The sequence below is a fragment of the Triticum aestivum genome, chromosome 3D (genome assembly GCF_018294505.1).
Source record: "Triticum aestivum cultivar Chinese Spring chromosome 3D, IWGSC CS RefSeq v2.1, whole genome shotgun sequence".
Lineage (NCBI taxonomy): Eukaryota > Viridiplantae > Streptophyta > Magnoliopsida > Poales > Poaceae > Triticum > Triticum aestivum.
Genome location: NC_057802.1, coordinates 353,769,793 through 353,780,455, shown reverse-complemented (window position 1 = coordinate 353,780,455; position 10,663 = coordinate 353,769,793). Strand labels below are relative to the sequence as shown.

The following is a 10,663-nucleotide window of genomic DNA, read 5'->3' as shown; positions in this document are numbered from 1 at the left end:
ATATTTGGGCTGGATATGGGGGTGCCGGTCAACCCGGGCGTTTGAGGGCCGTTTGAAGGGCCCGTCTGCGTCAAAAAATCGTGGATGGGCAGCCCGCCCAGGCGTATGAGGTGGGTTTGAGGGGTCCGGTTGCAGATGCTCTAGCAATTTTACGGTAGTTGTGTCATACCATTCAAAATTTTCATTAGAAGTTTTCAACTACTTGAAAAATACATCCTTCCGGTAAGCATGTGCTAAAAAGTCACTCGATACCATTACCGATCGGTCAAAGATCATTGACCAGGGTGAAGTGACCAAAATATCCCCGGACACCACTTGCCAGTGTTCCCTCCACGACTCACTGTAACATATGGGTCCTAATTTTTAAGTTTCACGTGCGGGTGAACGAATCCCCACGTCTTGTTACTTTTGGTTATAGTTTCATTCTCTGTGCTGACAACTGGGACCCACGGGTTATAGGATAGCGTTGATAAGTGTGGTTTAGGGGTATTTTGGTCACTTCAACCCGATCAATGGCCTTTGACCAAATGATAACGGTGTTGCGTGGTGTTTTTTTGCACACTTAATAGTCATTTTTGAGAAGTTGAAATTTTTAGTGGCAATTATTTAGTGCGACACAATTAGTGCCAAAATGGATAAAAACTCATTATTACCCTGCAAAAAAGTTTTACAGTTTTGCTAAAGCACATCTAGATGTTCCATAATTATTGCACATCTAAGTCCCATGTCATTAATCTTACATTGAGATTCGTGTGGATATTTTTTTCTCTTTATGCTTGATTCTAGATGTGCAATAATTAGAGCATATTTAGATGTGTCCTAGACACATCCAAAGTTTTATTACCAGATGATTCCTTTGTACTCCTTCGATGTGATCTCTTTTTGCATTGAAGTTGCACAAATCGGACATGTTTCCGCCGAACGATGGGCGGATTCTCATCTCAAAAGGGAAAAGTGCAATTTGGACTCTTCACGTGTACGACTCCTTGGACTGCACGTTTCGGAACAAGACTCGCCAGACATTTCCACGCACGGGTAGTAGGGCGCCACACGCGAACCAAAGCAGCACACCTGCTTTCCTGGCAACCGGCGTTGATATTTAAGGTTTGGCCGCGAAGATTCTCCCGCATATTACTCATCGCCCCTTCGGCCACCGCCACCACGCCACGCCCTGCACTTCTCCCCCTCCATCCTCAACATTCATTTTTATTATATTATATATCTCCAAAAAAAAGTGCAAGAGCAAACCGCAAATCGACCCCCGTGGCCGTGGGAAGCAGGTCGTCGCCTCGGTCAAATCCGGCGGCGGCGGAGGAGCCGTGGGCCGCAAGGCCGGGCTGGCCTGACCGGACCGCCGCGCGCGTGACCCGCCCGGCGGGATCCTTCGGGCCGGCGCCCCAGGAGGATATTCTTCGCGCTGGGGGTGCTTGATTTGGATGAAAGGAGCGCGCCGTCGGCATGGGTACCCCCTCGCAGGGCTCGGCTGCCGTGGCGGCGGCCCGGGTCGACCTCTGCGCGCTGGACCTCATGCCCGTCTTCGCCAAGGAGATGATTGCCGGCGGGGTCGCCGGTGCTTTCTCCAAGACCGCCATCGCGCCGCTCGAGCGCCTCAAGATATTGCTACAGGTTCGTTTCCTCCGCCCACATGGATGATAGAGATTTTGTTCATGGAGTTTTCGTGGGTATGCGGCTTTAGGCATGATATGTCAACGTCAAGATTGTTGTTAGTCGAAAGGCGATTTTGAAGCCCGTGAATGTGATAACACGCTCCTTAATATTGAGAAGGACACGCCTCTCCTAAGCCTGTGATTGAATGTGACTGGACGTCCCTCGACACGAGTCCCATGCCAATGAAACTGATTCGCAAGTGTGCCTTTGTGCATCAGTTCTGTTGACATAGAACATTAGCTCTGTGTTAGTGAAACCGATTTACATGGCACGCCTGGCAGTTGCAGACTTGCAGATGTGAGGCTGTGCTATAGGCGCTTCTACATTCTGTACCATAAGCATGCCTAGGTCTATTAACGTTGTTCCATTAAGCATGAGAGATTTTGGAGGGCTGCATTGCTGGGATATGGTCATGAGAGATTTTCTCAGCATTCTGACATCTTCTCCATGCAACTTGTGGTGCCATTTGGTGAATCCTCTTATTCATCTTTTGTAAAGAAGGCTATTCTTGATGTGAGAGGTAGCAAGTTCCACTTCCATAGGATTGATAGTGTCTGCTTCTGTTGGTCTTGTATATGCAAGATGCGGCAGTAGCTGCCAGCTGCTTCATTAGTTTTGCATGCCTAATTTGCGCGTGATACTATTTTGGGAGGTTTAGATGTTCTCATTCAAGTTATAAGTTTCTAAATGATTATGATTGCTAACACATTCTTACTTTCTGATTCTGCAGACTAGAACAAATGAGTTCAGGTCTCTCGGAGTTCTGAAATCCTTGAATAAACTGAGAAAACATGATGGCGTCTTGGGATTTTACAAGTATGTTGCAATTCAAGTCATTACTTGTATACTATTATTACAGAAGATGCATATAATATGTTTAGCTAACCATGCCTTGGTACTACTTCAGGGGAAATGGTGCCAGTGTGTTAAGAATTGTTCCTTATGCTGCATTACATTATATGGCGTATGAGCGATACAGGTGTTGGATCTTGGGTAACTGCCCTACACTTGGCACAGGACCTGTGGTAGATCTTTTAGCAGGCTCAGCATCAGGGGGGACTGCAGTCTTGTGCACTTATCCCTTGGACTTGGCTAGGACCAAGCTTGCATTCCAGGTATTGTACTGTGTGCTCACATTTTAGCAGGCTTTGTTGTTGTCGTATTACTGTGTACTCCTGTGCTTACATATTCATACTCAATCGTAGAGCACAGTCTTAGTACTGAGTATCAAATTGGTTTGATAAGGTAATAATTAATCATACAGTCAACAAAATTGTTTGCAAAAACGATCTTAAAACTGATACCCAACAAATTGGTGAAAGGCGCTTCTATAACTTTGTCCCCTCCCCCCTCTCCTGCCTCTCCCTGGACATACTTGTACACTCACACTCGGACACACACAATTCCATTCAACTCTTGTACTGCACAAACAGATATACACCCCTGAATATAGAGAGCTGGTTCATCGAGGAACTTTGAGGTGTGATTTCGCTGACATGGATGTCGGTTTGTCACGTATGTACCTTAAGTCACCAAATTTTGCTATGATGACAACAAAATAAAAATCCTTTTTCTACAGTGTTCTGGATATTTGTCTGATGATTAATTTTGTAAGAACTTCAGTATTTGATGAAACATCAGTTCATTATGTTGGAATGAGGAACCATTTTTATCTGCTATAACTGACTAGGATGTTGCTGGGCTGTTAGAGAATGTGCTGATATAAGCTGCACGCACGACAAAACCACATCCATATTTTAGCAAATCTGGCATCCTAAACCGCCACCAGGCTGTATTTTGGCATACTCCCTCCATCCTTGAAAGGCTTAATAATTTTGTTTGAAGTCAAACATGTTCAAACTTTGCACCGTTTGCCTTAAGACAAAATTTATAAACTTCCTTTTGAAGCATTGAGGCAGTACTTTTGTAGGTTCAGGAGGTCAACACCTGATTACGTTGCTCAGGGGATTACCTAAGCATTTTTGTAAAGTACATTGCATAAAGTGTATTCCTGCTCAACTGTTTGCATTATGCTGCTGTGAGATAACAACACCTATCTGTGCAAGTTCACGGACTAGTAAACTAGTAAATCACATTACCACTAGAAAATGGTGCCTAAACTCTGAACTGTCCATCAGTCATCTCTTGTGAACAAGTATGTTGTTCCTTCAATACAATTTTGTTTCTGGGTTCTAGTAGTAGTGATGTTCCCAAATTCTAGGAAGATCCCTTGTGTTGTTTGAATTGCTATTTTTTAACTTTCATTCTGTTGTGTTGAACTTGTTTTACATTGCTTACAGGTTAATAACAATGATCAACTGAGCAATGGTTTGAAAAGGCCAAGTGCTCCACCATCATATGGAGGAATAAAAGATGTCTTCAGAGGTGTTTACTCAGAAGGTGGAGTGCGGGCGCTGTATCGTGGAGTAGGTATGGATACAGTCTTACAGCCATGTTATACCACTAGTACTTAAACACCATCTATACTTGCTGTGAGCCATATATATTCTTATTATTTTGTGTCTAGATAATTTTATTACCTTTATTTTCGCTGTGGTTGTTATACTGTTGATGCCTCAATCTGAGCTATTTGCATTCAGGTCCAACGCTAATGGGAATACTCCCCTATGCTGGTCTTAAATTCTACATATATGAAGGGCTGAAGGCACACGTACCTGAAGATTACAAAAATTCTGTCACATTAAAACTATCCTGTGGTGCCGCAGCTGGTTTATTTGGACAGACTTTAACCTACCCACTAGATGTAGTCAGGAGACAAATGCAGGTACTTCATTTGTTCCATATGATACTTCGTACTTTTAGACGATCATTTTAAATGTTCTTAACAAACCCGTCAATTGTTCATCACTTCTTATTTGCCACTTTTTAGGTTCAAAGTCATCTGCAGCATGATCAGTCTGGTGGCCCACGAATAACAGGTACATTCCAGGGGCTTAAGATCATCAAACAAACACAGGGATGGAGACAATTATTTGCTGGTCTGAGCCTCAATTATATCAAGGTAGTCCTGGTGACGGTTACGCATTAAGTTTTCTTTTTACAGTTCCGATTTTGTTTTCTACTTGCACTTCAAAAGGTGCACATTTAGTATTGAACACGCCAGACAATCTTGGACGTCTATGTTGCTCCAGCCAATTAGATTAACTCCTTGATAGTCTGAATATTTTAGGAGGATTTGCACTCTGTTCTGCTGTTTTAGCCTGCCTGAGTCGCACTTCCATTTACAGGACATGATAGAAGAAAGAAAATTAAGTGTCCCCCAATTTTGTTGAATCCCCTTGGGGCATGTTCAGTTTGGTAGGGATCTGCTGGGATTAAAGGGGATTGGTAGGAAATTGAGCTAAATCCCCCTTAATCCCTGCAAACCTGGACAGGCCGTTAAGCAATCTGTACAGCTTTCTTGTGAACCCTTTGCCAGCGAACAGTTGTCGATGAGTAGATTATTCTGGCTGATGCTCGGCAACCTTGTCTGAAATGTGGCATTTCTATTGTGTTTTAAATTACATAGAAGCTTTTTTTTTTTTTTTTGCATCTGTGACTTGATGTCCCATTGACATATAGCACAAAGACGCTTCCTGGTGGCTCTTATATGGCATCCCCAAATTCTTTTGTGTTTAACTTGATTTAATTGGTGTATCCTTGGACATAATTAACATTATTAAATCACATGCTTTGCTTTGCTTTCCAGTTTCTGGTACCTGTCCATGAAATGTTTTAAGCTAAAAGCCGTGTCTGTTGGAGAGTGTTCCTTCATGTCATGAAGGAAATTTGCAGTTCACATGAGTATAACTTTTCTCATGTTAAATACTGGTAATTTTGCAGGTGGTACCCTCAGTGGCTATTGGTTTCACCGCATACGACACAATGAAGCATTTGCTGAAGATACCTCCGAGAGAGAGCATAAAGCCTGAGCAAGGTTCTGCTTGAAGCTTCTATCCACAAAAGAAAGGCACATCTATGAAGTGCCAGTCGGAGGCTTCAAGCCTCATCAAGTCCATGATTGTTATTCTCCCTCCGTAAAGAAATATAAGAGCATCTAGATTGCTACTTTAGCGATCTAAACACTCTTATATTTCTTTACAGAGGGAGTACGTAGTAATTGTGTTGCCTACTTACCCCAGCTGACATATTCTTTTCGTTATATTTTTACAAATTCATTTTTATTTTTTCACCAACATGTATACTTTATCCACTAGGTGGAATGTTGTCACTGGATAGTATTTGATGATGAAATTACGGATACGCGAAACAGACTCGCAGTGCTTGTCTTCAGTTCCATGTGTTGCCAAGAAATGACAGTCCCTTTCTCATTTATATGTGTTCCGAGCTGATTTTTAAGAATTTGTGCTTGAAAGCCCATCTTTTGAGTACTGTTTTTTGTGCACCTTCGTGTGTTGAGAAGGCTTGCATGTGTTTTGTATCGCATACTCTGGTTACGTTCGTACTGGTGTCTTGTAGTAAAATTTACAACAACTGATTAAGCTCCCTGTTACGACTGGATCCTTGTAATGTGGGGTATCTCCATTCACCACTACCCCGCCATCAACACTCCTCTTTTGTGTTTTCTGATCTGCTCTGTTCTTGTATGTTTGCATGGAAGGCAGTTACATCTGAAAACAAAAAACGCTATCAACTGGACTGCTTCCGGGAAGACCAGCTGCCGCCTTTGTGGTCTGTGAGGAATTACAGTGCGATAAGTTCCAGATTACCTGAAAAACTGGCAAACAGCTCCCCTTCTATCACGTCACCTCTTGTCAAACGGGCGAAAGCTAACTTGAGATGCATTATTATGAATCTGTGCCTTCGAAAGGTACTCCTTAGCTAGTAGTACACGCGCATTCGATAATCTAGGACGAAACTGCGGCGGCCGTCTGACTGGGATACCGTCGCCACGGTAAAGAAAAGAAGTGTAGCGAAAAGAAAAAAGAAGGTGGTACGGGTACCATGCCCATGGTAATGAATGCGGCACGGCCATTTTGCCAAGCCAAGAGATCGGCGCCCGCGAGCACCTCGCCGCAAGTCAACCCCTTTTCCGGCAACGCGAGTCCGCTCCGTTGTCGCAGTCCAAGTCGTTTCGGCCGGCCCGGAGCAGGGCCCGACAACGCCCAGAGGCCGACCGACCGGGGAACTGACTGACTGACCGACGGACTGACACCGCGGCGCGTACGCTGGGACGCATGCACGCACGGACGAGCGCATGATGATCCGCGGGCCGTTGCGGCGACGTGGGCGGCCGTATCGGCGAGGGGATTCGCCTTGTCCTCTTCCCGGCGCCCTCCCGCGCTCGTCGCCTCCGTGCAAAAGCGACGGCGTCCACCACCACCAGTCCGGTGCGCGCGCTGCCCCGCGTTCGGGAGATGGCGACCCACCGTGCCGCTCTCGGAACGCTAACGGATCGGGAAAGCCCGCCGAAAGCGACCCGCTCTCGCTCTCGCTCTCGGCCCCTTGTTTTTGTTTCTGGCCCGCCGGCCGGCGAGACGGAGTTGGCGCGAATTAGGCGCGAGGGATTCTGCTTCTGCCGCAGCGCTTTCCCTCACTCCCATGCAGGTTCGGTTGATTTTTTTTTTCTTTCTTCCAGGAGAGTGAGTGAGTGAATTGAATCGAGCAGTTAGGTTCGGTACTATTCGATTCGTCCATCAGTGATCATCTCATGCCTGCCTCTCGTGGTCGTGGCTGATAAGACCAGACGTGGTGGGACTGCAATTAAGGCCGTGTGTCCCTCCTGCGAAAGTTCCTCCTGCGAGGTGTCGATCGTTGCTGCCTGGAGGAAAGGTGCGTAAAAATGTTTCTGTCACAGATGCCAGTTACTACACATACACTTTCCCGGTTAAAAAAAACATATACTTTCCCGGGGCAGAACTCGCGTAGGTATCACCGTACATCAGTCAGATTATATTGGTACCCCGCAAAAAAAAGGGTCATCAGATTATAATGGTACATTCGTGTGCCGTGCGCTGCCCTGCAGCTCCCAGCTGCATTGCATGGCGTACGTGTACGTGCGCATGTGACTGAACTAGCTAGTCCAAGATGCCTTTGGCAACCCCGTTCGGAAAGTTACACTCAGGTCTAGCCACTTGGGCCGAGCCAGAAAAAGAAACTGTGCTGCAACTCTTTGGGTATCAACAACTCCACTGACTCCGTTGGGTCCGTGTCCGTTCCATACCGCCCGCCCCCTTGCATGCACGAGCGGTTTGATCGATCGACTACTATGGCTAGCTAGCGCACCGAGCAACTCTTGCTTTCTGGTCACATTTCCCGCTGTACGACCGGCGGAGGATCGTCTCTCTCTGCAGTGCACGCACACTAGCCGGTGTCCAGGCGATAGGCATCATCGTCGGTCTACCCTAGGAAAGCCGAGGGCCGAACGAATCACACGTGAACGGGACTGTACTGTGCACCGTACGCGTGCGTATCTTCTTCAACGGATGACATCTTTCTTTATCTGTGTATATGCTCGCTGGAAGGGAAAATCTGCCCGTGTTTTTCATACTCCGCACTGTGCAGTTTATCTTGTCGAGCCTGGACGTGCTGTACGTACGTACGTAGTAGGAGCTATCAGCAGCATTCATTTCCGTAGCTTCGCTTACAAGTGCAGCAAAGCAAGGAGCTACGGGATCGATGGCCGGTACGCGCGCGCGTAGTACTTGGCTCCTGCTCATGGCGCGGTTTCTACGTACTGCCACTTGTGAGTATTGGACATTTGTCGTTCCATGGAGGGGCGCCATGAATACGCCCCGGATATGCCTACCTAGTCTCGTGCAGAGCTCATCTCCGGCCGCTCGCTCCTGCACGTACGCACAACTCGGCATTTTGCTTCCCGCTAACGCAACGAAAGCATACGCCTTAATCCAGCTAACTGTCAAAGGAAATCGTTTGTAAGTTAAAAGAATGTTTAGCTGCACGTCAGTCGCCTGAAAATGCATTTTGGGTTAGTTGATTTCGGAAGGAAGAAGCAGCCGCCAGCTCGCCGGAGAAGCCCCTTGAGTCTATCTTAGAGCATCTCCAGCCGTTCGGCCCCCAAGGCGCCGAAAAACTGCGCCCTTGGGGCGAGCCGGCGCTAGTACGGCCCCTGGGGGCGGCCTAACTCCCAGCCACAGCCCCAGGCGCCCCTCAGCCTTGGCAAATTCAAATGTAGTTCATTCCCGCGCCCAAAAATAAACGTCACAATCCGGCGATCAAGCGGTGATCGGTGATCGATGAAAAGTTCGGCGTACAAAAATCAGAACAGAAACGCGCATCAGACGGCGAGGTCGGCCTCCGGCGTCGACGGAGTCGGCGCGCGCGGGCTCGACGGGGTCTCTGTGCTTGGTGGCGTGGCTTCTGCGCTGCGGGCAGTCTCGGCGGCATCATCGACCGGGCTTGTTGGCGGCGTCGTCGTGGGCGTGGGCGTCGTCGTCAAGGGAAGCTGGTCCAGGATTAGGCCGACATGCGCCCTGTACCACGCCTTGACCGCCTCGTCGGTGCTCTGGAGCATGTCCGCCCCGCCCAGCAGGAAAGCCAGGTCGGTGTTCCTCTTCTTCGCGGCGACGTTGGTCCGGAGTAGGTCGAGCTTGACGGCGCTTGTCGACATCAATGCCGACCACCGCGCCTCGGTCTTCTCTTCACGAAGGACGGCCCGGGCCTATGCGTCGGCGAGGCAGTGCTGGATGGATTCCTGCACGCGGGCGGTGGCCGCGTCGGCGTGTTTCCCCTTCTTGGCACCTTTGTTGCCGTCCGGCCGCCCTTCTGACGCGCCCGGAGCCGGCGCGTCCGGCTTGTATGTCTCCTTGGCCTTCTCGAGGGTGCGCCGGACTTCCGCCCACTTGTGGCACTTGTCAATGCGTTTGTAAACGTGGAGGTACCTGAATTCGGCGTCGTTGTTGCTCTGCCTATACAGGCCGAACATGCGTAGCAACTGCGCGGGGACGAACAAACAGTTGGCGGGCGCACACGGCGAAGAGAGACGGGAGACCGGCGTGGCCTACTTGATCCTCAATGCTGGCGCCGCTCTCCGGGCGAGCGGCCACCTCCTCGACGACACCATGCCATTTGTTGCACGCCCCCTGGATGCGCCCCCAATGGTTCGCCATCGCCTTCGACCCGCGCTGCATGTAGACGCCTTTGAAGTAGGGGTCGACGAGCTTGCGCTCGTCGAACTCGGCCATGATGCGCGCCCAGTACGTGTCGATGCTCTGGTTCGCGCCGGTGGTCGGGTCGAGGCAGACGACTTTCCATGCCTCGGCGAGGCATTCCTCCTCCTTGGACGCCCACTTGATGCGCGGCTCGGCTGACCTGACCGTCCGCTTCTTCTTCTTGCGCCTCCTCGCCGGCTCCTCCTCGTCCTCGTCCTCCTCCTCGCTCTCTTCCTCCTGCTCCTCCTGCTCCTCGTCGCCGTAGACGTAGCCGAGCTCGCCGTCCATGCCGCCGCTGAGATCCACCGCCTCATCCGCGGTGAACCCGGGAGACGCGGCGGCCGCGGCCGATCCTTCCGCGATGATGTCGTCCATGTCGGTCTCGGTCTCGTCGGCGTCGCCGAGGTGCGAGAAGGGCAGTGCGCAACGGCGGAGAGGGGGCGTCGGGGAGGACGCGTACGCGGGCGGCGAGAAGTTGTATGGAGGGTACTGCACGCCGGTGAAGGCGGGCGAGGGCGTGCGCTGGGCCGGGTGTCCATGGGGGAACGTGACATTTGGGTTGAACCCACCGTGCACGTCCCCGTCGGCGTAGCCCGGCGATCCCCATGGCTGCGGCGTCGGAGACCCGACACCTTGCTGACCCCAGGGCGCGTACGACGCGTGGTTGCCGGGGGGATTCATCATCCCCGCGCGTGCCGCCTCGGCCTCGGCCTGGTCCGCGGAAGCGGCAGCGGCACCTGCAACCGCGCGTGCCGCGTTGTCACGGGCCTTCTTGGCGAGGGCCCTGTTCCGCCGGTCGGCGGTGACAGCCTCCCGTCGCTGTACTTCTACCCTCCAATCGGCGTTTGTCATGCCCGGCGGCT

At 50.0% G+C, this 10,663-nt stretch overlaps 1 protein-coding gene across 1 annotated transcript; it reads left to right on the top strand.

Annotated features, from left to right (window-relative positions):
• Positions 1-1,131: 1,131 nt before the first annotated feature.
• LOC123078844 (mitochondrial carrier protein CoAc1) lies at positions 1,132-5,961 on the top strand. Its single transcript, XM_044501479.1, has 7 exons — positions 1,132-1,626; positions 2,399-2,484; positions 2,576-2,783; positions 3,969-4,098; positions 4,269-4,453; positions 4,559-4,690; positions 5,512-5,961. The coding sequence occupies exons 1-7, from the start codon at positions 1,459-1,461 to the stop codon at positions 5,614-5,616; spliced, it is 1,014 nt and encodes a 337-aa protein (XP_044357414.1). The 5' UTR covers positions 1,132-1,458; the 3' UTR covers positions 5,617-5,961.
• Positions 5,962-10,663: the final 4,702 nt, after the last annotated feature.